Consider the following 25,086-nt stretch of genomic DNA (forward strand, 5'->3'; position numbering starts at 1 on the left):
ATCTCGCTGTCGCAACCTTGATTCTTGTGCGTGGGGGTGAGGGTGGGTATCTATATCTAGAGCTTGGTCTGCATGGTGGTGGGCTTGGTCGCAGGAGCTTCGGGGTCGGACCAGCCTTGCCCCATTCCGTCCTCGTTGACATTGTCCGGCACCATGCCAAAGTGCCACTCCCTCTCTACGCCTCCTGGCAAGAACGAGGCGTCGCCATTCAAGTGCTGCGTCCAGTTGCCTTCAGAGTTGCTGCGCACGTACTTGCTAAGGGACGCCGTACCTGCCCCGATGAACTCGGTCCTTTTGCCGTCGGCGTCATCATTGAGCAGCACTCTTCCCATTGCGATGATGGTTGCAGCATGGCTGCAGATCAACACACGCTGGACACCGAGTTGCTCGCAGCGCTGGGAGATCAGATCGAGGACTCGGCGTGCACGCGCATGGAGCTGCGATATCGACTCGCCGTCCGCGTCGGGGTACAGCATGGGTGTCCAGGACAGCGAGAGTTGCGGGATGAACTCCTGCATGTACTGCGCGCGAGCTGGCGATGGATGCACCCCCGTGCGTGGTGTCACGGTGGGGAACCACTCGGCAAGTCCAGGTTCCGCCACCAGCTCCAGTTCCAGCGCAGTCGCCGTAGGCACCGACGTCTGCAGACACCGGTAGTACGGCGAGCTCACGATGAGCTGTGGTCGCTCCGACGCGGGAAGCGAGAGGAAGTAGTCGGCAAGATGTCGCGCTTGCGATTGGCCGTGTGCGGTCAGCACGGGATCGCGCGGTCGTCCCGTCGGCAGAAACGTCTCGGCCCCAACCCAGCTCATCCGGAAGCCGTGCCGGCAGATGTAGATCGTGTCGAGCATGGCCAAGACAAAGCGCCTACGCAGTTAGTCTCTGGTATGCGACAGTGCGTGTTGCGGATGGTTGTGGCCGTTCGAGAGCGTGGCAGTGCGGATGGACAGGGTAGGAAGGCAAGCGGCGAGAGGGCGTGGGTGAGAATGTGCGGGAGCAAAGCTCGCTTGTGCGCTTGTCCGCAGCTCAGAACCCTTCCCCGGCCCCACCGCACATCCGAGAGCCGGCATCTGAGACAGCCGCGGCAAAATTTGTGAGTGTGAGATCGTCGTTTAACTCCCAGCGTTAAATCGGATTTTTGCCGCCAATTTCAGCACCTCAATTTTGAGAAATTTTGGCAAAACGATTTAGTTTGGCACGGAAACACTGTAACAGCACCTGCCTGTGAGCGTGCATGTATACCAGATAGGCAGGGGCTGGGCAAGGGGACCCATCCGAGCATACGACACTACTATCACCTCTGCGATGCCGGTCTCTTGAGAACGAAACGCTCGGTTGCTCGAACAACGACGCATGACCGAGAGCGGAGGCAGAGGCCATCGGCTCTTAGCAAAGGCGCGCAGGCCCAAAAAGGCTCGCCAGCCTCCACACAGCCGAGTTGGTCAGCGGTGGACTTGCTTTTCTTTTTCATTTCTTTGTTTCGAGACGGAGCACGAAAGAAACGAGGCAGCTCAGCACGATGACGAGAAGGAATTGTTTCTTCCCCACCAACCAAGGTCGCATTTCTCGCATTTCTCTCTACACCTCGCATCTGTGCCGGCCGCCTCGATCGACAGGCGCTTCGATACATCAGCTTCCCGCCTATCTGTCCTTCTCCGCTTGTCCAGCTTCGACCGCAGAGGCTGATTCATCGGCCTCACCCGCTCGGACCATCACGAAAGCAGCTGCTCCTCCGTCCCTCCCTCTCCACCACAGCCTATATATCGCTTCGCAACCGTTTCGTCGGTCGTGATCTGCCCCGCGCTCCAATAGACTCGAGTTCATGCACCAGCTCTCGGCGCTCCCTACGCACATCATCCGCGCCAAGTCCCTCGTCAACCTTACCGCATCGACTCGTCCGCTCTGTCCATCCTCTAGCTTCTCGCACATCTTCGCCAGATCCTTCATAAAAGGGAACACGTTCAGCTCGCGCTCTACGTCGGCTTCAGCGCACTCACCGCCCGTCCGCACCTTCGTCAACGCAAGCATGCCTTCCGTCGCCCAGCTCCGACAGCCTTCGCCATCCATGCTTCCCCCGGCAAAGCGCGCCAAGATGCACTCCAATACCGAGCCAGACTCGCACGTCGCTGCGACCGATGGTGCAGCCGCGGCCCCGGAGATCGAGGCTGTCGCCGCCGACTCCACCTCGTACAACGACGTGCCCGCCCTGCCCGACAACGCCCATCACCACGTCGACGATCTCGACCCCATCCCCGCGTGCACCTCGACGCTCACCTTCCAAAACGGCATCTTCCTCGCGCCCATGGTGCGCATCGGCACGCTTCCCACGCGCCTCCTCTCGCTCGAGTACGGCGCCGACCTCGTGTGGGGCCCCGAAATCGTCGATCGCGCCATCATCGGCTGCGAGCGCAAGGTCAACCCCACCACCGGCGTCGTCGAATACCTCAAGGAGCACAAGCAGATCTTCTCGTGCCACCCCATCGAAAGGCCTTATCTTGTGTACCAGCTCGGCAGCGCCAACCCGGATCTCGCCTACCAGGCCATCAAGATCATCACGCAGGCAGACGACGTTGCCGCCGTCGACCTCAACTGCGGCTGCCCCAAGCCCTTCTCCACCCACGCAGGCATGGGTGCCAACATGCTCTCCACCCCCGTACTGCTTTGCAACACGCTCAAGGCCATGCGTCGAGCCGCACCTCCGCACGTCGCCGTCACGTGCAAGATCCGGCTGCTGCCCACCCAGGAGGCTACGATCGAGCTCGTAGACAAGATCGTGCGCACCGGTGCCATCGAGTGCCTCACCGTCCACTGCCGCACCAAGGACATGCGCCCACGCGAGCCCGCGCTCCTCCACCGCCTCCGCGAGATCGTCGACCACGTCAACACGCTCGCGGCCGAGATGGGCCGCACCATCCCCGTCGTATGCAACGGCGACGTGTGGGACGCCGTCAATGCGCCGCGCATCAAGGAGCTCACCGGCGTCACCTCCACCATGGTCGCGCGCGGCGCGGAGGCCAATCCATCGTGCTTCCGCCCACAGGGCAGTCTGAGCATCCCCGACGTCATCGCACCCAAGTGGGTGCGCTACTCGCTCGCACTCAACAATCCCATCGGCAACACAAAGTACTGCATGGCACAGCTCGCCTTCAAGCCCGCCGAGTCCGTCGCCAAGGACGCCGGTACAAAGGCCAAGCCGATGAACAAGAAGCAGCTGTCCGCCCTGCGCACGGGTATTGCACAGGCAAAGACGCATGAAGAGCTCGCGACGGTGTTCAAGATCGACGTCGACCAGGTGCGTGCACTCAGCGTGGACGACGAGATCCTCGGTGATCTGCGCACGGCGCTCTCCCAGCGCGTCTCGCACCGCTCCGCCAGCGCTGGCGGCTTCGACGGCGAGAGGCTGGGTGCTGTGCTCAACAATGCCAGCGGCGGCGCTTCGCAGCAGGGTGGACAGGGCGTGGGCGATGGCCATGCTTCCGGCGACGGCCAGAAGCGCGCCACGGACAATTCGCCGCAGCCCGAGTGGAAGCAGCTGCTGGCGACGAGCGTGAGCGACAACATCAAGGACGAAAAGTCGATCCTCTACTACGCCTTTAGCACGGTCGAGCCGCCGAGCTCGGTGCATGATGCCGCCAAGCCGCACGTGCGCTACGTTGTGCACCGCGGCTTTGTCAACGAGCAGCGCGACGGTGATCGTCCGGGCGGTATTGCGCCGCACAATGCGTCGTTTGGATCGAGCCCGTGTCTGCTGACCACCACCGACGTGCGCACGCCCAAGGTGCAGCAGCTCACGTCGCAGAGCAGCCTGCGTGCGCACGGCCCCGACGGCTCGCGCGGCGGCGAGTGCGAGATCGCCTGGTGGATCGAATCTGCCCAGCTCCAGTTCCGCATTTCGGGCACGGTTCATGTGCTCCCCACGCCAGGACACCCGCTCCGATCGCTGTTTCCCTTTGAGCGTCTCTCCCCGCCACGCGCGCCCGGAAGCGAGGCCATCGACGCCTTCGACTGGGACAAGGAACGCAAGCGCATCTTTGATAAGCTCAACCCAGGCCTCCTTGCGTCCTTCTGTCGACCTACTCCTGGCTCGGCGCACCCGAACGCTGACAGGCTGCAACAAGCCAAGCCAAAGGACGACACCAGCTCGCCCTGGCCGCTCGAATTGCCAAGCCCGGGCAAGGAGGAGAACGAGGAGCAGAAGAGGATGCTCGAGCAGAGCGAGAAGAACTTTGCGCTGGTTGTTGTTGAGCCCTACAAGGTCGACCTCGTCAATCTCGCCGACGATACAAGGACCGTCTACGAGCTCCAGCCGGGCGAGTGTGCCGCCACGGGCAGGTGGACCGCACGCCGTGTAGTTCCCTAGCCTAGACTCCTGGTTCTTGGTGTACCTGAGTTCGTTTGTTTCCGAGTCCGTGTAGATTTCCCGCATTTGCAATCGTATTGGTCTGTCCTACATGTCGAAGGTAGTGATGAGCACGAGATGAAGGAGCGGGTGGGATGCAGGGAGGACGCACAGACCCGCGTTGGGCAGCACGCGGCGCATTTCACAACGGATGATCAGCCTCCACTTTTTTGGTCGTCCTGGATCCAGGGTTCACGATCCCCACCATCTCTCCTTTCCTCTACTAGTAATCTGGTGCCAGCTCATGAGCTGAGAGACGCGCAGCATGCATACGGCGTTCGACTGCGCGCCGCTGCTCACGGGCATCAAGCCACGCCCAGAAGCCATCACCACCCACGCAGGCAAACTTTACATCGGCTCCTCCACCGGCTCGCTCGCAGTCTACAAGACCCACCCGGCGTCGCCAACCGCCTCGGGCTCGGAGCCGGTGCAGCATGCGCACAACTTTGCGCGCAGACAGATCGACCAGCTCGGCGTCGTCAAGGAGGCCAACGTGCTCGTGTCGCTCTCGGACGCGTGCGTGGCGCTGCACGATCTGTCGACGCTCGAACTGCGCACGCAGCTCACGCAGACCAAAGGCGCCACGACGTTCGGCATCGACACGTCCATCCAGAAACGCGTCGCTCCTGCCACTCCGGACTATGGACCGGGCCCGCTGGGTGCACGTGCGACCAAGAGGGCAGGCGCTCCGTGGGGCACGACGGCGACGGTGAGCCGCGCATTCAAGCCGGGCGCTGTGGGCGACCAGACCCAGTCGGGTGCAGGCGGCGCAATGGGCATGGGCACCCAGACGCAGCGGAACCGATCGAGCGTCTTCGACGTGCCCTCGAAGGACTGGCAGACAGCGAGCATGCGCGGTATGGACGCCATGGTCAAGTACCGCGAGGAGGAGCGCCGAAAGGCCATGGAGGGCGCGCGGTTCGGCGGCGCCGCAGCCGACGCACAGGGCCAGGAGGGCGTCATGACGCTCGTCACCGTGCTCGCTGTCGGCGTCAAGCGCAAGCTCCTCCTCTTCCGTTGGGTCGACGGCGAGTTCTGGGATACAAGAGAGGTGGCGCTGCAGCATACACCACGAAGCCTCGCGTTCGTCACGCCCACGCGCCTCTTCATGGGCTACAACGCCGCAGAGTACGGCACCATCGCCATCCCGCTCGCGGCCGAGTCGACTGTGGCGTACACGCATCCGTCGTCGGCGTACGGCAGCGCAGAAGCGAGCCTCCGCCGCGGCGCACACGTACAGCCACCCACCAACTCGACCGCCGGCCCGCTCGTCGACCTCTCCGCGCCTAGCCCGTCGTGCTGGCACGTGGACGACTTTGACCTCGCCAACACCAATGCCGCAGCCGACGGCGGCCAGGCCGGCAGCAGCTCAGGCGCCGCGGGTGCGGGCGCCGGCTTCGGCGCTGCGCTCGGCGGGCTTGGTGGATACATGGGCTTAGCGGGCAAAGGCCGCATGGCGGTTCTCCACGTCGACGGCGGCGAGGTGCTGTTCGTGCGCGACGGCACGGGCATCTTTCTGGGCGCCGACGGCCGACCCACACGGCGCGAGGGCGTCGAGTGGAGTGCGACGCCGCAGGAGCTGGCGTTTGCCAAGCCGTACGTATTTGCCGTGCTGCCAAGCGGCTCGGTGCCGTCGCTCAAGAACAGCTCGCTATCCAACGCACACCATCCCGTGCTCCAGATCCGCTCTGTCGGCACGCTGTTCGCGGTGCAGACGCTGTGCTTCCCGCCTGCAGCCGCGTCCGGCGCGCCAAAGCCGGCATCGAGTGCGTCGTCGCCCCCGCAGGTGCGGCTGCTCACGCCGTCGAGCGGCAACAAGCCACCGGTGTACGTCGTCGTCACGCCAACCGACCGCACCACGCTCGAGCGCGAGGGCAGCACCGTGTGGCAGCTCGAGATGCACGGGTGGGGCCAGCAGATCAACGAGCTCGTCGAGCAGGGCGAGTTCGAGGAGGCGCTCGGCCTGCTCGATAGCGTCGACAATGTGATTCTCGAGGACAAGGACGAGCGCAGGGCGCACGTGCAGTCGCTCTTTGCGCTGGCGCTCTTCGCCGACGAGCGCTTCGACGAGGCCATCGAGATGTTTCTGGAGCTCGACACCAACCCGGCCAAGGTCATCGCGCTGTATCCGGCGGCGGTGGCGGGCGAGCTGAGTCGGAGCAGGGACGAGTGGTTCCCCATCTTTGGCGGCAAGATGCCCGCCAGGCTGCGTGGCGACGAGGCATCGGTAGGCAGCCCTGCTAGCGGTTCGGGCTCGTTACCGTCGCAGACGCAGTCGCTGGCCACGTCGGCTACCAACGCGGCGAGGAGCCGACTAGGCGCATTCCTACCGACACGGCGGCCGCAGAGCATTGTCGGCGAGCCGCACGCCTCAAGCAGTCTCAGTTCGAGCCCGTCGCAAGCAGGTGCGAGCAAGCCAAAGCCGACGCGCACGACGACGGGCGCGACCACAGCTTCATCGATAGCAACGGCCAAGGCGGACACAGATCAGCACGCCGAGGTGGCATCGATCCGCTCTGTCCGAACGACGAAAGACGCGCCCGAGATGAAGGCGACGGGCTCGGCAGCGAGCCGAGACAGCAGAGGCACCACAGCCACGACGACCACCACCACGGCTACGGCTGGCACGAGCGATGCGTCGTGGCGCAAGGCGCTGGATGCGCTGGGCAAGTTTCTGGCGGATCGACGCCGAATCTTCAAGCCGATCCTGGAGGCGAGTCCGCAGCACGAGAGCAAGGACCACATGGCCATGTCGCAGATCAAGCGCGACACCAACTGGCTGCTGTCGCTGCCAAACAAGCCGTTTGGCGAGATGGACAAGGACGAGCTGATCGCGGTTGCGCAGACGGTGGACACGGCGCTATTCAAGGTGTTCTTGCAGACCAAGCCGGCGCTGATCGGCCCGCTGTGCCGCATCGAGAACTGGTGCGAGGTGGAGCAGGTGGAGGAGCTGCTCAAGGAGCGCAGCAAGTACTCGGAGCTCATCGCGCTGTACGGCGGCAAGGAGATGCACAGCAAGGCGCTCGGCCTGCTCAGGCAGTTTGCCGAGGACGAGGAGGACGTCGAAGAGAAAGTGCGACCGACCATCCAGTATTTGCAGAATCTGGGGCCCGAGTTCATCGACGTCATCGTCGAGTCGTCGCACTGGCTGCTCGACGTGGATGCGGAGCTGGGCATGGAGGTCTTCACGGCGGACACGGGCAAGGTGGGCTCGTGGCCGCGCCTCGAGATTGTCGACGACCTGAACAAGTTCGACAAGCGGCTGTGCGCGGTGTACCTCGAGTACATCATCGACCATGCGGGCGAGGCGGATCCAGAACTGCACGATAAGCTCATTAAGCTCTACCTCCGCCAAGCCGCGCAACTCCAAGGCAGCGCGGGAGACCATTCGAGCGGCAGCATCGCAGCTGCGAGCTCGACGAGAGAGGACGGAGAGAGTCAAGACGAGGGCGAGCGAGCGGCGGTGATGCAGAAGCTGCTGCGATTCCTGCGCACATCGACGCAGTACCGACCGGAGCAGATCCTGGTGCGGCTGCCCGCTGACGACGACGACCGGGACATGCTCGAGGCACGCGCGCTGCTGCTGGGCAGGATGGGGCAACACGAGGGTGCGCTGAGCATCTATGTGCGCAAGCTCAAGGACCCGACACGTGCCGAGGCATACTGTCGGGACGTTTGGCAGTACCGCGCTGCCATGACATCGACGTCTAGCGAAGCGCAACGCCAGCTGGCGCAGGGGAGCCGATCGAACCACCAGCAGAGCCTGCTGGCGGACGAGGCGCAGAAGCAGCGCGCGGACTCGGAGGTGTTCCTGACGCTGCTGCGCATCTACCTGGACGCGACGGGCGGCAAGGCGATCCAGCTGGACGCTGCGCTGGGGCTGCTTGCGCGTCATGCGGCGCGGATCGATCTGGGCGCGGCGCTGGCCCTGCTGCCTGCGACGGTGCCCGTGTCGCAGATTGCCGGGTTCGTGGATGTGAATCTGCGCGAGCTGACGCGGCGGCAGCACGAGGCGCGTGTGGTGCGCGAGATCCGCACCAACCGACAGTGGCAGGTCGAGGAGACGCTGTGCCGGCTGCAGAGCCGGCGCGTCAAGGTGGGCGAGTCGCGCACCTGCCCGCAGTGCCACAAGCGGCTGGGCAACAGCGTGGTGGCGGTGAACCCGGTGAGCGGCTCGGTGATGCACTACTTTTGCTCCATCCATGCCGACGCAAAGTCGCAGCAGCAGCCGTGATAGCACTGTGACATCGGTTCATCCGAACGCGCTCCCGGCTGATCCGATTCGGCAGTGAAGCGGCGGCGCATCCTCACACCATGCCGCTTTTCGGCAATCACAGTTCGATGCATGCTCGATAACGTTTGAAGCTTGAGGTTGTTTTTCTCACGCTAGCCAAGTCCTTGGCTGCCGGATAGGAGTGCGAGCGTGTGACTCGCCGAGTTTTGTGTTTGAGTGGGGCCATGCAGTGGAGTGTGGGGTGCATGACTCGAACCTATTGTCATAGCCGGGCAGAAGGGAAAGCAGGAGCAGTGAGCAGGAGCGTAGAAGCACCGAACGCGGACGAGATTCGTAGCGTTCCCACAAGGTTGAGTGATCGTAGAAAGTTTACAGAGAGCGGGAGGGCCGCCTTGGTGGGGACTCTGACGCAATGAGGGGTCGAGTGCGACGCGACACCGTCGTCACCCGCAGCGGATGCTCCAGTGGATAGTGGCTCTGGTCTGCATAGCCTGCCCTCGCAACCGCGCGATCAAGATGGAGCTAAGCTTATTCGACAAAGCTTTGTGTGCGCAAGGGGAATAGGCTCAGTCCCTGTCGCCGTGTTGGTCTGCGGGGTAAGCATGGACAGCACCAGCCATGGTCCGCAGTGATCTTGAGAGGTCTGCACTGTATGACGACGAGCGAGATCTAGCCTCTAGCACTGTCCCGACTGAGTGGCTGAGAGTCGCCAGATGCTCTTCCGTCGGCAAGGCACACCAACTCTCGCTAGGGCTTACGGCGAGTCTGCGTCGCGGGAATATCGCCGCAGCCGTGCTCATATTTGCCATCGAGACCACGTCGAGAATAGCAGTAGCGATGCCGCACGCGCCTGCATCCATCCAATGCATGTATCGAGCGTCCAATGGTATAAGAGCATACCCCCGCATCCACGAGTGGCGCCATCCAGAAAAGAGCTGCTTCATCTGCGGGACTGACCGTCTTTCATCTCTCCACTGCACTTTCAGATTCTGCACGTCATTTAAGTCCGCACCTCATTTACGCGACCGGCGGAGGAAACCGGTCTTGCCCGAAGTCTAGAGACTGTCGGCGTAGCTGATCTGCTTCGTAGCCAGACCGTTGCAGTCACTCGACTGCGAGGCGATTCCTCCACATTCTGCATCTTCGGCTGCAGGCCGGCTGAGACCAACACCGACGGACGCGTGTCGAAGCGCCCCCAAAAAATTCGCCGACCGAACGCGACTGAGCCCAGCCCAGCCCAGCAGGCAACCGAGCCAAAGCCAAGCAGCTCCGCAGCTGCAGCCGCTGCATCCGCAGACCAACACTTTGGGCGTGCATCGCCGTGCATACGGCCGTACACCAGCACCAGCACAATCGCACTGTCGACTCAGCGCTCGCTTCTTGCTCCCCGCTCGCCTGGACAGAGCCGCATTAGCGCCGAAAGCTCCGTGCTTCCCATACAGCGCCATTCCCAACTCTACCAATCGAGCTCGGCATCCAGTCCATCCGCGAGGTGGTGCACAGTAGCCGCAGCAGGTGACAATCAGCCTATATCGACGACGAGAGCCCTGGCGCACTGTTGTGCTAGACAGTCCGGCCCTGCGACGCATAGCGATCCAGTGCACCGCCTCTTCACCATCACAATCAAGGTTCGAAGCGCAGCCGCACAGCCGAACCTAAGCGCACGGGCTCAGCCGACAGTGTGATTCAAAGCCTTCCATCCACCCGCCATTGGCCTTTTCCTCTCACCACCACCACCTCTACCATTCCATCCATCCGCCCTTCCTCGAACTCATATAGAGGATACTTCCTAGACACCCACACCTTCATCATCATCCTCTCATCCCACCTTGTGTCTTTGCGCCGGACACAGCGTAAGCACAAAAGACGTTGGACGTGGTCAACCCAACGTCATCCTTTCACCCCCTTCTTCTTTCCGCCTCTCGATCTTTCATACATCAAACACCTTTTCTTTCTCGTCTCCCACACTAAAACAAACAAAAAAAAACTCAAAAAACCTCATATCAATCTCGCATACGGCTGCCTTTGCAGTCTGCTGGGTCTCTTCGTAACGACGCACTACACCGATTCTTCCTTTCCTGCACTCCGTCGGTTCTATGCCCAGCTTTGCCGACATCTACGCGAGCTGCTTGTACGCTGCGGGAGAAGGCCTGCCCCTCTGGAATCCGTCCCCGCTCCGCCTTGGAGACGTCGGCTACGTTCGCGATGGCTCCTTCATCGTCCTCTACAATGCCGTCGATGGTCCCGCCGCCTTGTCCGATGCGGCTGACATGAGCCTCGCCCGTCAGACGGATCGCTCCGCCTCCCGCGAGCGTTCACGCGCTGGCTCCAACGCCTCGGACTGGATGGACCTGGACGAGTCCAGTCATGCTGCTGGTGCAGTAGCAGCATCGTCCAGACGTTCATCGTTGGCGACGTCGAGCGTCGGCTCATCTCTGGCATCCGTCCCCATGTCCAGATCGGCAGCATCCGACTCGCTTCTGTCGGCCGCTATGAAGCAGACATCTCCAACATTCGCCCACCGTAAGCTCCGCTCAGATACGCCGCCCGAGGGCCCATACCCTCCCATGCCGCTGGCTGTCGATCAGGAGGTGCCCAAGCTCTTCGACATGGGTCCACGCATGTCGTCCAACTATCGCTGTCTGGGCATCGACGTGGGTGCCACCGTTCCAGGCACCCCGGCCAGTGTCAAGATCGGCTTCGAGAGCTCGGGCGGAGACGGCGCCATCCTCATCCCGCGCGATCCTACCGAGCGCACGCGGCTCAAGTACCTCGGCGTGCTCAAGGCGTACATCAAGGCGCACCACAAGTGGATCTACGACACGTACGGTCGCATCGAGGCGATCGGCATCGACGACTTGGCGCTCATCTACGGCCAGGACCGTACGTCGGACTGGGCGGTGGCCGTGTCGCGCGACACTGCACGCGGCGCGCGCGTCGAGTTTGAGATCTTTGGGAGCATCTCGTCCGGATTCTGGGGCAACTGGTCCCACACGCTCAGTGCCTGTCAACGCGGACCCCATCGACCAAAGGGGAGGCGCAACATGGCCGCAGCGGCCACAGAGCCTGACGGACACAAGGCGCAGCCCATTCACGCGCCCGTCGTGCGCAAACGCAGCGTCGAAGAGCCCAAGTTTGGGACGGGCGTTGGCATCGGTGAAGGCATCTTTAACGCCTCGTTCTCCTTCTCTCCGTTTGCGAAGAAGAAGGACGAGGCCGACGAGGCTCCCGTGCGTGGTCGCAGTCGTTCGCCACCGCGCCGCGCGCACAGCATCACGTGGTCAGAGGTGCATGCGCCGCCGGACCAGACCATCTCGATCCGTCGAATCACCGCTTGCACCAGCCTCGGTGGCTTCCTCCCTGCGCGGCCTCGAGCGGCAGCCGAGCCGCGCGATCCCGATGTGGATCCTAGGCGCGACGTTGAGGGCGCTCCTCTCTCCAGCACCGATGGATCCGCTCAGGACGACGGCGACGGCGAAACGAGCTCGGATGAGCAGTGGAGCGACGATCCGCTGGAGGCGCTGCATGCGTGGGTCCACGAGCATGGTGGCGCTCGAGTCAAGGTATCGATCGCGTCGGACGACGACTGCCTTCGGCTGCTGACGCTGCTTGGCAAGGAGCACGCGGTTGCGATGGGGCTGCAGAAGGCTGTCTCCATCGCTGCGGACCGGTATGCGAGCATCGCCGTGGACGAAGACGGATTTGCCACGATCGCGATGAAGCCGTTTGCGATTTCTTCAGCTGCAGCAACGACGATTCGCGTCCGGTCGCGGCAGAGCACGGCCGACGTTGGGGACGAAAAGGAGAACGTCGGCCTGCAACCGGCTCTGCGTGCGTTGCCGCGTGGCGCGGCGTCGAAATTGCGCGTGCTGCAGCCTTCGTCTCGGTTCGATGCGATGCTTCCATGCCGATCGATGCGCGCCTTTGGTGCTGCACCATCCCCGCTCGTCCGTCTGTGATGCGTATCGCCCACGATGCAGCTGGGGCACGGACTTTCCTCTTATTCTTTGCTTTCTCTCACGGCCGCAGGTTCGGCGCTTTGACACTGTGCGTCTCGTTTTGATCTGTACATACTAGCGATCAGGCAGCTCCTCGTCGAGAACGGACGCTTCAATTTTCGATTCAGTGTAAATATTCATGCTAGGGGTGAAAGTGTGGCTGGCCCGGCGCACTGTTGGATAGGTTGGGGCGATTGCGGTGGGGCCTTCTGCGGGCTTTGCGGGTATGACTCGGCTTCGGATGGCAGGGGGCCGATTTTGGATCCGATGCGAGATGAAGGGCGCGCGGCCTTTGGAAGGTGGGGCGGCTGGGGCGCGTATCGCGTTGCGCACGGCCTCTTCGCTGCCGGTGCCCTTTTTTAGGCGCGTCTGCCGCGCAGAGCTCTTTCGCCGAATTTGTCGGCTCAGGCGGGCCAAGAAGAACCGGCGAGCGTTTGTTGGGGATCAGCAGCATGCTCGACTAAGCTCATCTTTGCTTCTTGACCATCGACTACACCTCCATCTCTCTCTCTCTCTCAGCGACCTCCCTCATCGGAAGACTTGGCCGGGATGGCGCATTTGTACCCGCACCTGCGCTTGCACCAGGTGTTTGGCGCAAACACCGATGTGGGCAAGACCATCTTTACGACGGCGCTGTGTCTGGCGTCGTCGGCGCTGCCGCTCGGCTCCACCTCGGCGGGGCCGGAGGATGTGTTTGCGGCATCGGCACAGGGGCTGGGAGAGCGCGTGCACTATCTGAAGCCGGTCTCGACGGGTGCGCTGACGGACGCCGACGATGCACACGTGTCGCGCTACGTGCCGCGTGCCCAGTACAAGACGCTGTACAGGTTCACCGAACCGGTGAGCCCGCACCTTGCGGTCGAGCTCGAGCGTCGCGCCAAGCTGGCGGAGCGGGAGACGGGACAGGAACCTGCACCGCCTAGCGACGAGGAGTTTGTGCGCGACGTCGGCAACTGGATCCACGCTGCTGCGGCAGCACAGCACGAGGGCGCAGTGGCGTACGTCGAGACGGCCGGCGGCGTGCATTCTCCCGGTCCGAGCGGGCTGTCCCAGTCGCATCTTCTGCGTCCGTTGAGGATGCCGACGGTGCTCGTGGGATCGGCTGAGCTCGGGGGGATTAGCACCACAAGGTCCGCATTCGAAAGCCTGCTGGTGGCAGGATACGACGTGGAGGCGGTGCTGCTCTTCCCCTCGCCGCGCTACGGCAACGTCGAGTACCTGCGCAAGTTCTTTGCTGACGAACACAACATCCCCGTGTTTGGTCTGGGTGGTCCGAACGATTCCCACACGTACGGTCCGCCACCCACGCGCAACGTCGACAGTGCTGCCGACCGTGCAGCCATGGCGCGCTTTTACCAGGGGCTCGTCAGGGGTCGCACGCCCGAGTCGGCGGAAGAAAGCGCGGACGGAGTGTACGGTGTGGTGCGACACCTGCGCTCGCGACACGCAGCGCGCATCCGCGAGCTGGGCAGCATGGCGCAGCGCACGCGCGACACGTGCTGGTGGCCCTTCACCCAGCACCAGCTCACGCGCACCAACGCCGAGGTCAACGTGATCGACAGCGCCTACGGCGACTTCTTCAGCATGCTCGACCAACGCCCCGCCAACAGCAGCGGAGGTGGCGGGGGACTTTTGCAGCCCGTGTTTGACGGAAGTGCAAGTTGGTGGACGCAGTGTTTGGGACATGCACCCCAGCGACTCGTGACGGCCGCAGCGCATGCGGCGGGACGATACGGACATGTGCTCTTCCCCAACGGCACGCACGAACCAGCCCTCCAGCTCGCAGAACAGCTCACGGGCAAAACCACCGCCGAGGCTTCGCTCCAGACGAATCCAGGGTATGCATGGGCGGACAGGGTGTTTTTCAGCGACGACGGAAGTACGGGCATGGAGGTGGCGCTCAAGATGGCGCTGCAGGCGTCGATTGCGCGCTATGGCGTGCAGGCCTCGAGCGACAGGGCGGCGGAGAAGGCCAAGCCGGGCCAGCAACCGGGGTATAGGGGTGGCAGACCCAAGCAGGAGTGGGAGGTGCTCGGGCTTAAGGGCAGCTACCATGGCGATACGATTGGCGCCATGGATGCGTGCGAGCCGAGCGTGTACAGCGAGGCCGTGCACTGGTACCGCGGCCGAGGCTTTTGGTTCGACCCTCCCACCGTCGAACAGCGCAGCGCAGGAAGTGTGACCATCTCGCTCCAGGTGGCGGATAGGGACCTTGCCGACCGCATGCGCACGCTCCACCTGCCCAACGAGCTTAAGGGTGCCGAAGGGGCCGTGTTCGAACGCACCTACTCGTCAATGCAAGAGGTGTACGACGTCGAGGCCCGACTCAAGGCAAACGATCCGCTGGTGCAGTTCTACACCGACTCGATCCGCGATACGCTGCGCAGGCTCACCAAGGAGCAGGGACGCAAGTTTGGCGCGCTCGTGCTCGAGCCGCTCGTCATGGGTGCTGGCGGCATGGTGTTTGTCGACCCGCTCTTCCAGCGTGTGCTCATCGACACGTGCCGTGCCAGCCAGGACCTCTTCTCGCTCACCGACCCCCCACTCTCGTCATCCACCGCCGTCGCTGCGGAAGGGTGGCAGGGGATCCCCGTGATCTTTGACGAGGTGTTCGCGGGGCTCTATCGTCTGGGTGCATGCACGACCGCATCGGTGCTGGGAACTACGCCCGACATCTCGGTGCTCGCCAAGATCCTCACGGGAGGCATGGTGCCCATGTCGGTCACGCTTGCGTCTTCGGCCATCTTTGACGTGTTCAACCGCTCCGACTCCAAGGTCGATGCGCTGCTGCACGGACACAGCTACACGGCGCATCCGATCGGCTGTGCGGTGGCGATCGAGACGCTCAGTGCGATCGAGACGCTCAAGCAGTCGTCTGACTGGAAGCAGGCTCGGGCACAGTGGCAGGCGGGGGAGAAGGGCGTCTGGTCGTTCTGGTCCAAGGATGCGGTGGAGGAGCTGACGGCGCTGGAGGGAGTCGATCATGCTGTCGCCATGGGCTGCGTCCTCAAGGTGGCGATTAAAGACAACCAGGGCGGATACACTTCGACTGCGGCCGTGGATGTGCTCAAGAAGCTGCGGTACGCAAAGTCGGCCAGCCAGGGCCATCCCAGTGTGCCCACGCAGCAGCCGGAGGATGAGGAGACTCTGCCGTACAACGTGCATGCGCGCCCGCTGGGCAACGTCATCTACCTCATGTCGTCGCTCAACACCCCGCCTAGCGTGCTGCGCACCTCGGAACGCGTGCTGCACAATGCACTGCGCTCCGCCACCTCGTAGCCTTCCCTCAGTTCCATCGCTTAATTTCCACAACCGTGAGACTCTGGGCAGTTGCACTTGTGTGTTGCACGTGTTGCTATGATGGCTCTTGATCGTCGAGCATATCAACCAGGACCGCCAGCACCTTGCGCTGCGTTTCGACCTTGCGTCTGTCTGTTGTCGGCACAAAGGTGGGCACGCCCACGCGCGCGAGCTCGTGCTGCTGCGCCTGCAGACACTTGTCCCACTGCGCAAGTGCGTCGGCGCGCCGGCGGTGGTCCTCCTCCTTGCGCTGCTTGACGTGCGGGTACTGGCGCTCCTTGGTCGCTGCGAACTGTTGGTACTCCTTGGCGAGCCGGCGCTCGAGCTCGCGCTGCTGTGTGCGCAGCACCCTCAGCCGGCGCATAAGCCCCGCATCCGCAGCGAGACCTGACAGGATCGGCAGCGACTCGGCAAAGCTCAGCGACGCCAGGTCGCGTGGCGCGTCCTTCTTCGGCGGAACGGTCGGAGGCGCGTCGAGGACGGGGTTGGCAGCGCTGAACGGGTTGAACGCGTACGGATCGAAGGGCGCCTCTGCGGGTGTGTACGCTGAGGACGACGAGGCGTAGGCGCGACGACGCTGTGCAGCCGCGTCCGACGAGGCGTGTGCGTCTGCCTCGGGCTGCGATGCTGAAGCAAACGGGTTGGAGGGTGGAGCGGCTGATGACGAGGAGGCATCCTGCTGGCGCCGCAGAATATCGAGCAGCCTCTGCACGCCGTGCGGATCGTCGCGCTGTTGATTCAAGTCCATGGCCGAAGTCCACCCCGCTTCCCTCGGCGGTGATGGTGGTGGTGGGTCGAGTGAGGGCAATGTGTCAAAGCCCTCATCCTCCTCCACTCACACCCGCCAGATGTGAGAGCAAAGAAGAGTAACTTTTTGGGGCTTCGGTGGGACCGCCCGTATTCCGACTTCCGACTTCCCTCGTCCTCTGCCGGAAATTCTCACTTTTCTCGGACGGCCCTTCTGGCATTCTTCCTGCTACCCACAACCACCAAAAGCAAAAGCACACATCGGCCATGCCTTCCAAACGCAAACGCTCTGGCCCCGGGTTCAACCGTGATGCTCCGGCGGACGCAGGCGGGTACAAGCGCTCCAAGCCTGCGTACAACCAGGTCTACCGCGTCCCGTCGCGCAACATCTCGGGGCCCGGCATCTTTGTGACGTGTGTGCAGGGCAAGGAACGCAAAGCGGCGCTCCAGTTCATCGACATGCTCAACGAGCTCGCCGACCGACTCTACCCCGGCATTGCACCGCAGCCCATCCCTGAGCCAAGTGCTGCTCCAGTAGGCGATGCTGACGATGAAGAGGACATGGACGCGCTTCGCAATGGCGCCGCCGCATCATCCAGCACCGAAACCAAGGCCGTCGAAACCAAGGCCCCTGAGACCGAGACTATCGCGAAGGAAGACAAGGCAGACAAGGCAGGGGATGGCGACATCGAGGCGCAGATCGCGGCAGAGCTGCGCGATATCAAGTCGTCCGAGCGTCGGCGTGGCCTCGGAGGCAAGGCGGTGCGATTCCGCAGTGTCGAGACGGACACCGAGTGTCTGGTCTTCATCTCGGTCGCTCCGCCCTTCGACCCGTATCTGCTCACCTACACGCTGCTGGAAGAGGTCGAGTCGACGGGCGTCGCGCGCTCGCGCTTCGTGCAGCGCCTCACGCCCGTTTCGACCACGTGTCCCGCCAACGCCACTGCGCTCGCCGACCTCGCGCGCACCGTGCTGCCCGGCTTCTTCGGCACAAACGAGAGCGAGGGGAGAACGTTCAAGATCGACCCGCGCATCCGCTCTCATTCGCAGCTCAAGCGCAACGACGTCATACAGACCATCGCCGCCAACATCCCCACCGCCGACCCCGAGAGCGAGGGAGGCGAGAGGAGGAGGATCCATAATGCCAACCTTACCGAGCCGGATCTGTGGATCGTCGTCGAGGTCGTCAAGAACGCAGCGGCCATCAGCGTCGTCCGCGACTACAACAGGTTCAAGAAGCTGAACCTCCAATCTCTGGCGCAGACAAACGAAGGCGACGCACACGGTAGGGTCGCCGATAACCTCGTACAAGGCAAAGCCGAAACAGAAGCGGCGGAAACAAAAGCAGACGGTAAGGAGCCGCAAGCAGCCGCTCAACCTGCGGTGCAAGCCGAGACCGAGACCGGTGCGCCTGTGCAGGAAGAAAAGCAGGCTGCATCAGACCCACAAGACATGTCGGCGTTCCGACTGTTCTGACCAGCGGGTCTCGATCATGTTGTAGCATTTCCCTTCTCTATGAATGCAAAACTAGGCGCCGAACGACTTGAGTGCGATGGAAGCCTGTTGGTCCTTCTTGCCGCCCGCCGGTGCACTGGCACTCGGCTGTGTGCCTGCGCTCAGCTGGGCCCTCACTGCGGTCTCGAGGGCGGTCCTGCGCTCGGGCGCCAGGGCGGCGGTGGCTTCTTTGAACGCCGCAGCATGCTGCGCGGCGAGAGTGATGAGCTGGCGTGTGGTGAAGACGTGCATGTCCGCACCGGGCGTGCCCGCAGCCGCCGAGGGCGAGAGCAGCACCAGCAACGTCGGCATGATGATCCCCAGCGCGCGTGCACGGAAGTCACCCTCGGCGGGAAGCGTGGCTACGAGGCCTGAGAACGTCTTGATCACGTCCTCGACCGCTCCGCGCAGCGCGGCTAGTGGCGTACGTGCTCCGGCGGCCGAGGATGCCACCAACGGCCCTGCACGGCAGATGAACTCGATCAGTCCCGGCAGCAGCTGTCCGACGCAGTACAGCAGCGCTGCATTGCCGCGCGACGAAGCCAGCACCACCGTGCGCGCACAATTGACCGCGGTCAGTCCGATCTCCTCGACGCCTTCGGGCAGTGCATCCTCGCTGCGCGTCTGCTGCCACTGCTCCACCTCCTCCTCGAAGCGCAGCAGCTTCTGTACAATCAGGTAGCACGCATGCTCTGCCACCGCCTGCGACACTTTCACGTTGACCGGGATCGAGGTGAGCACCACCACCACCGCCAGCAGGCTGTTCTTGGTCTTGTTGAGCGCCACACGGCCCGAGCGTGTGCGCAGGTCGTCCACATGCTGCAGCGCCTGCGACAAAAATCCATGCACCGCTCGCTGCAGCACATCGCTTCCCGGCTTGACCGACTTGGCCGACCGCTCACACAGGTCCTTGAGCGGGCTCAACGCCGCACCCACAATGTCGTGCTCGGACGTCTCGTCGCGCAGCATCTCGGCATACGTGTAGAAGCCCACCGCAAACAGATCCTCCTGCACCGCCTTGGGGTACAGACCGACGATGCCGATGTACGCCGAGTAGGCCACGCGCAGCAGCGCCGCCTTGTCGTCCACCGTGCCGCGCGCGGTGCGCACGTGCTGCAGCACACACACCACCACGCGCAGACACTGGCTCAGCTTCGCCTCGCCCGGCAACTTGCCCGCCTCGGCCGCCGCCTCGTCGTCTGATGACAGCAGCAGCTTGCCGTACGATGCCGCCATGCCTCCGATCGTCTCGAGCACCGAGATCTGCACCGCAGGCGGCTCGGTCATCACCAGCCGATACCACAGATTGCACAGCTCCGAAAAGAGGGCCTCCTGCAGAAGCGCCGTGCCCGCCACCGGCGGCTTGCTCAGCGCCGTCATGGCGCGCAGCGAGATGCGCAGCACCTGCCCCTCGTGCGCCGTCTCGATGCTCGTCGACGACCGCGTGGCGAGCGCCTCGAACGCCAGTCCGTACAGCACAAAGAAGAACAGACAAGGCTCGCTGCGTGCCTTGGGTGGCGCACCCGCCGGCGCCGGACTCGTGCCGCCATCCATGGCCGCTAGCACGACGGCGTCGTTGTCGGAAAGAAGCCCCGTGACGGCCTGGAGGATCTTGTGCCACGAGCGCTCGTGGTACGGCAGCACCACCTCGCGCGCCAGACCGGCGTACTGCGAGTCGAGGCTGGCGTTGATCGAGGGTCCCGGTCCACCGGGTGCGCCGCCCGCATCCATCTCGGGGTCGGAGCGGATCTTGGCGTACTCGCGCAGACACGCGATCCAGTACGGCGCGACGCGCGCCACGTGCGGCTTGACCACGTCCACCAGATAGCTCTGCGTCGCGCTCGCCGTCTGCAGCTCGGCCCACGCCGTGAAGACGGCGATCTTGAGCATGGCATTGGCGTTCTGCGAGAGATCCTTGACATCGCCCAGCTGCGCCATGCTCGGCTGCATGCAGCTGTCGAGCGCCGACACGAGCTGCTTGAGGATCCGCCCCATGCGGCTCACCTCCTTGATCACGCCGGACGACACGAACACCGCGCACACCTCGACGGCGGCGGCGAGGACTTCGGGTGTCGAGTCGGCCAGGAACGCCGGCGTCAGCGCGGCGGTGATGGGCGCCTGGTGTTGCTCGAGCAGCAGCGCCTCTTCAAAGTCCGGATCGCGCGCCAGCTTGAACGCCTCAATCACGTCGCGCAGCACCACCAGGCCCTCGAGCCGGATCTCGATGTTGGCCGATGTGCTGGCGGTGAATGCCATGCGGATGAGGTCGACGACGCGACTGCTCATCAGCAGCCGACGCTGGGGCGAAGCCGCGTCGTTTCTTGCGCCCGACGGCGTGCTGAAGTGCTCGTGCTTGCCCGCATTGCGCACCGTCACAAACACCTGGTGCAGGCACTGGAGCGCGAACAGCTGCGTGCGCCAACGGCTGCCACCGGTCGCGTTGAGCTTGACTGCATTCGTGTCGGCGCCCAGGTCGATGGTCGCCGCCTCCTCATCCTGCAGCATGGTGGCGAGACTCGGCTGTGCATCCTTGCGCTTGCTGGCGTCCGAAGGCGTCTGGCGAGCCGGCGCGGAAGACATGATGCGCTGGCACAGGTCGATCCAGCCGCTGGGTGCCAGATCGGCCGTCTTGTGCAGCCAGCTGATGATCACCTCGCGCGCGCCGTCCAGCTTGGGATCCTCGTCGAGCTGCGCAAAGAACTCTTCGACGAGCTGGTCGCCGCCGATGCGACTCATGGCAAGCGCCTCGCGCTGCACCAGCTGGTAGAAGGCCGTGGTGGCGGCGAGCTTGAGCGTGCGCTGTTTGCCGTTGAGCTGCGTGCGCAGCTGCGCGATCCACTTGGCGATGTCGACAAACTGCGCCGCAAACAGGTTGAAGTGCTGCAGCGCCTTGGTCGACTCCACCACGACGCCGGCATCGCTCTCGTGCGCGAACTCGGAGAGCAGGCAGTGGATGAGGCCGCGCACGCGCGCCGATTCCTGCAGGTCGGGACCCAGCACGCCAATGAGCGCATTCACCACGCGACACACCGCCTGGTGCGCCGGCAGATCCGCGCGCAGGTTCACCGAGCCCGCACTGCCTCCCTCGGGCTCGTGCGTGTCGAGCATGTACAGCTTGACGAGCATCCCCAGCGTGCTCGCCACGTACGGACTGTAGCTCAGACCGGCCGAGTCGACTACGACGTGAAGCGCCTCGAGCGCATTGTAGTGCACCGTCGGATGAGGATCGTTCGAGAGCGACATGAGCACATTGACAATGGTCTTGGTGAGCGGGCCGGCGGCGAGACCACCGACCTCTTTGTACACCGAGCCAAAGGCAAGTGCGCATCCGGCTCGCGCATCCGGGTCGCGGTTGCCCACGATCTGGTCTACGAGGAACTGCACCTGGCTAGACAAGGCTTGCGAGCCCGCCACAGCCGCCAACTTGCCATACGCTTCGCTCGCCGCCGCGCGCAGAGCTGGGTCTGCCTGCAGAAGCGCTTCCTGAAGCAGGTCCTTGATGGATGCGCTGAGACGGTCATTGTTGAATCCACCGGGTCGCTTGCCACTGGCGCCCGTTCCTCCTTGAACAGCCACACGGAGCGCACCGAGGATGGCGACGACGACGTTGACCTGGATCGCCTGCTTGCGGCCCGGATTTCTGTCGAGTTTCGTGCTCTTGGTGTGGGCGAGCATGGCCTCGATGGCCGCCACCTGGACGTCGCGTTCCTGGTAGGGGAGCAGCACAGTAAAGAGCTGGATGGCGGCATCGACGACGCCCGTGGCCGCCGAAGGCGACAAACGCGCTGACTCGCGCAGCTCCAAGTGACTACCAAGACGGCTCAGGTCGGTGGAAGTCTGGCTGGTCGAAGACGGACGGACCGCCGAGTAGAGGAAGAGCTCGTCGTGCTCGGCCGCACCGAGCACGGGGCGTCGTTGCAGCGCGTCGAGCTGCACTTCGATCAGATCGCGATTGAGCAGATCGATGCGGGCGGTGGCGCTGCATGCGTTGAGCGTATCGACGGGATCCGAGACAAACGTCTCGGCGTCGCGTTGCAAGCTGGTGACGCCAAACGCGTAGCCGTCGGCCATCTCCCAGACGCTGGTGAAGTTGCCGGCGCTCGCGGCGATGGCCGCCTGTGCGGAGCTGCCAACGTAGCGATCCGGGTCGGCAAACACCTGGATGGTGGACTTGATCAGACCGGCCTGCATGGGCTCCATGGCCGGGTTCTGAGCAAGCACGCCAAGGCACTGGAAGAGACGGCGTCGAAGCAGGAACTCGCGATCGAGCAACGAGAGCGCAGAGCGACCTGCGCCCGGCGTGTGTTCCTGCAGAAGGTGCGGGTTCTGGGCCACGAAACCATCGGCAAAGGCGAGCGCGTTGCTGAGCAGGGCGACGATGCGTCGTGCCGTGTCGAGCGTGACTAGTGTCGAGCCGTTGTGCAGAAGGAAAGCGAGAATCGAGCTGAGCGTCCTCTCTCGGACGTGCAGGAGGAAGGCCGACTCTGCGTCCGAACGCGTGGAAGGCGCTGGCGCGGTGTCTTTGGAGGTTGGCTTGGGCAGCGAGTTGCGCCAGAGGATGAGCAGCTGCGGAAGGTGAAGGCGGACAAAGTTGGGCCCGAGCGACATGAGGGAAGCGATGAGGGTCCAGGCGACCGAGATCTCGACGGAGGAAACGGCGAGGTCGTGGTTGCCGCTGTTCTTGAGCAGCTGGATGGCGAGGGAGAGCACCTTGGAGCTGATGGCAAAGGAGGTGTAGAGTGGACGTTGAGGCACGATGCTGATGAGGGCGGCGAGACCCTTGGCGTGTCCGTTTGCGCGCTTGGAGAGCTGTGCGGCGCCAACCGAGGCCGAGCCATTTGTGAGGGTGGTGAGGTCGCGGTTGAGTAACTCCAAGACGGCGGTGAGGGTGGAGGAGAGGTGGATGGGTGCGACCTGGCAGAGGGTCTTGAGGCACCAGGCGGCGTGGGTCTGGACCGAGTGGCTGGGGTGGGCGAGGCAGCGGATGAGGGGGTCGTATGCGACGTCGAGGACCTGCGGGGGAACGCTTCCGAGCTGAACGAGCAAGCCGGCCACCTCTGCGAGAGCGAGGGTGAGGGTGGTCTTGGACGGAGGCTGCTGATCCGGCATGACGGCGGGCCACCTCTTGAGATAGTTGATCGAGATCTCCTGGATGGCGAGAACCTGAGCCTGCTCGCCGAGCATCCTCTCGCCGACGAGCTTGCGCAGGATGACGGTGACGCCGGTGCGGACGTTGAGCACGTCTGCGCGGCTGAGCGAAGAACCGCGCGAGTGGTTGGGAAGGTCGTCGATGAGATGCTTGAGGATGACGGTGTAGTTTGCTACGACCCAGGAGGCACCCAGAGACTCGAAGAGGGTGGCGTAGACGTCGAGGAGCGCAGCGCGGGTCTTGCGGCTGGATGAGCTTCGAAGGAAGGGAAGCGAGAGCTGGTCGAGCATGCCGACGGGCGTCATCATGGCGCGAGGCGCGCTGGCGGCGGCGGCTGCAGCTGACACGACGGCATCGTCGTCGTCGGAATCGTCGTCACCAGCCTGTGCGCCGTCCTTGTTCTTTTTGGCGGTCTTCTTTGTGGTTGGCGGAGCGGGAGGCGCCTGCTCGATCTGGGTGGCGGCGAGAAGGCCGGCGATGGTGCGGCTGAGCGCGCGCTTGGTGACAAAGTCGGCGGACTCGATGCTCTTGAGCGCTGGAGCGAGGAGCGTCTCGACCTCGTTGCGCGTTGTGATGAGCTGCGCATTCTGGACGACGGCGAGGAGGCATTCTGCGCTTCCACGCACGACGGCGCCGGCGCGATCTGCGAGCGCCTGACGGAGCGCCTTGATGAGATCCTTGCCGGACTGATCTCCGAGACTCTTTCCTGCGACCTGGAGAGTCTTTTGGAGCGTGAGGAGGGCGTGGTAGCGGAGGATGACGGGATGGCTTGCTTGCTTGAACACTCTCTGTGTGACGATGACGACCTCGTTGAATAGCGACATGATCTGCTGGCCAAGCGCGCCGAAGACCTCACCGAGGATGTAAAGAGCAGCGACGCGGACCTCGCGCTCGGCAGTCTTGCCCTTTGTTTCTTCGCCAGCGACACGAAGGAGGTTCTGAAGCATGTCGAAGAGCGAGCGCGAGTCGATGCGACGGAAGAGGAGGAGGACACAGCGTGCGAGGAGGCGGCGGGTGGGCCGTCCTGGGCGCGGAATCGCGATGTTGGCTGCGACTACGATGGCAGATTCGTCACCCTTGCCAAAAGTGACGCTTGGACACGCGAGCTTGAGCACGGCGGCTTCGAAGGCGGACTGGACGGACTTGATGGTGTCGACATCGGCGTTGGCAAGCGCGTGCTCGGCCTTGGCGAGCCATTCGATGACGAACACCTCGCCCTGATCGGACGAGGTAGCCGCCTGGAGCCTCGCCTCATCGAGCTGAAGAGCGTCGGCGTACTGTGCCTGTGTGTGTGGCTCAGCCTGGCTGCCCATCGCGCGAGTCGAGGCCATGGCCTAGGGGCGATGTCGAACCGTTTCGCAGTCGCCGTGTGAGTGGAAGCGTCCACAGGGGATCCTGAGAATGATCGCACGGGTGCAAATGAAACGGTGGTGGGGAGCAAGCAAGGTTGCTGGAGCAACAGCAAGCGTGTGGGTAAGGTGGAAGGACCAAGTGCGAGCTGGATCGTGCGTTGTGCGTTCCTCACCTCTTCTCGCGGTGGGGCGAAGCGTGTGATCAAGAAGCCGAGCCCATCTCGGAATCGGCACCCCGATCGATCCCCAAAAAACGCGCACTGGCCTCCACCTGCTTCTGCTGCTGCTGGCCAGCCAGCCAAAGCTTAGTTGGCTCGGTTGCGTGGCTTCGAGTCGAAAAGCGCAGCAAAACGAAGCGGTGCTTCCCAACTTGCTTCTTCTTCTCCTTCCACATCATCCTTGCGTCGCCGACA

The 25,086-nt window shown here is 63.6% G+C and overlaps 8 protein-coding genes across 8 annotated transcripts; 5 read left to right on the plus strand and 3 right to left on the minus strand.

Annotated features, from left to right (window-relative positions):
• Positions 1-56: 56 nt before the first annotated feature.
• On the minus strand, positions 57-851 carry PAN0_010d4054 (phosphoglycerate mutase-like protein; the record flags this gene model as incomplete). The annotated part of the gene is made up of 1 exon (XM_014800508.1): positions 57-851. One exon carries the CDS (start codon positions 849-851, stop codon positions 57-59), a length of 795 nt encoding a protein of 264 aa, XP_014655994.1.
• Positions 852-1,822: 971 nt separating this feature from the next.
• Positions 1,823-4,360, plus strand: PAN0_010c4055 (tRNA-dihydrouridine synthase 2; the record flags this gene model as incomplete). The annotated part of the gene is made up of 1 exon (XM_014800509.1): positions 1,823-4,360. The coding sequence occupies one exon, from the start codon at positions 1,823-1,825 to the stop codon at positions 4,358-4,360; it is 2,538 nt and encodes an 845-aa protein (XP_014655995.1).
• Positions 4,361-4,664: 304 nt separating this feature from the next.
• On the plus strand, positions 4,665-8,633 carry PAN0_010c4056 (rab guanyl-nucleotide exchange factor; the record flags this gene model as incomplete). The annotated part of the gene is made up of 1 exon (XM_014800510.1): positions 4,665-8,633. One exon carries the CDS (start codon positions 4,665-4,667, stop codon positions 8,631-8,633), a length of 3,969 nt encoding a protein of 1,322 aa, XP_014655996.1.
• Positions 8,634-10,729: 2,096 nt separating this feature from the next.
• On the plus strand, positions 10,730-12,592 carry PAN0_010c4057 (uncharacterized protein; the record flags this gene model as incomplete). Its single annotated transcript, XM_014800511.1, has 1 exon — positions 10,730-12,592. The coding sequence occupies one exon, from the start codon at positions 10,730-10,732 to the stop codon at positions 12,590-12,592; it is 1,863 nt and encodes a 620-aa protein (XP_014655997.1).
• A 588-nt stretch (positions 12,593-13,180) lies between these two features.
• PAN0_010c4058 (PLP-dependent transferase) lies at positions 13,181-15,910 on the plus strand (the record flags this gene model as incomplete). The annotated part of the gene is made up of 1 exon (XM_014800512.1): positions 13,181-15,910. The coding sequence occupies one exon, from the start codon at positions 13,181-13,183 to the stop codon at positions 15,908-15,910; it is 2,730 nt and encodes a 909-aa protein (XP_014655998.1).
• A 76-nt stretch (positions 15,911-15,986) lies between these two features.
• On the minus strand, positions 15,987-16,679 carry PAN0_010d4059 (uncharacterized protein; the record flags this gene model as incomplete). The annotated part of the gene is made up of 1 exon (XM_014800513.1): positions 15,987-16,679. One exon carries the CDS (start codon positions 16,677-16,679, stop codon positions 15,987-15,989), a length of 693 nt encoding a protein of 230 aa, XP_014655999.1.
• A 266-nt stretch (positions 16,680-16,945) lies between these two features.
• Positions 16,946-18,154, plus strand: PAN0_010c4060 (tRNA acetyltransferase; the record flags this gene model as incomplete). The annotated part of the gene is made up of 1 exon (XM_014800514.1): positions 16,946-18,154. The coding sequence occupies one exon, from the start codon at positions 16,946-16,948 to the stop codon at positions 18,152-18,154; it is 1,209 nt and encodes a 402-aa protein (XP_014656000.1).
• A 51-nt stretch (positions 18,155-18,205) lies between these two features.
• PAN0_010d4061 (ARM repeat-containing protein) lies at positions 18,206-24,652 on the minus strand (the record flags this gene model as incomplete). Its single annotated transcript, XM_014800515.1, has 1 exon — positions 18,206-24,652. The coding sequence occupies one exon, from the start codon at positions 24,650-24,652 to the stop codon at positions 18,206-18,208; it is 6,447 nt and encodes a 2,148-aa protein (XP_014656001.1).
• Positions 24,653-25,086: the final 434 nt, after the last annotated feature.

Source organism: Moesziomyces antarcticus, assembly GCF_000747765.1.
Source record: "Moesziomyces antarcticus DNA, scaffold: scaffold_v10010, strain JCM 10317, whole genome shotgun sequence".
Taxonomy (NCBI): Eukaryota; Fungi; Basidiomycota; class Ustilaginomycetes; order Ustilaginales; family Ustilaginaceae; genus Moesziomyces; species Moesziomyces antarcticus.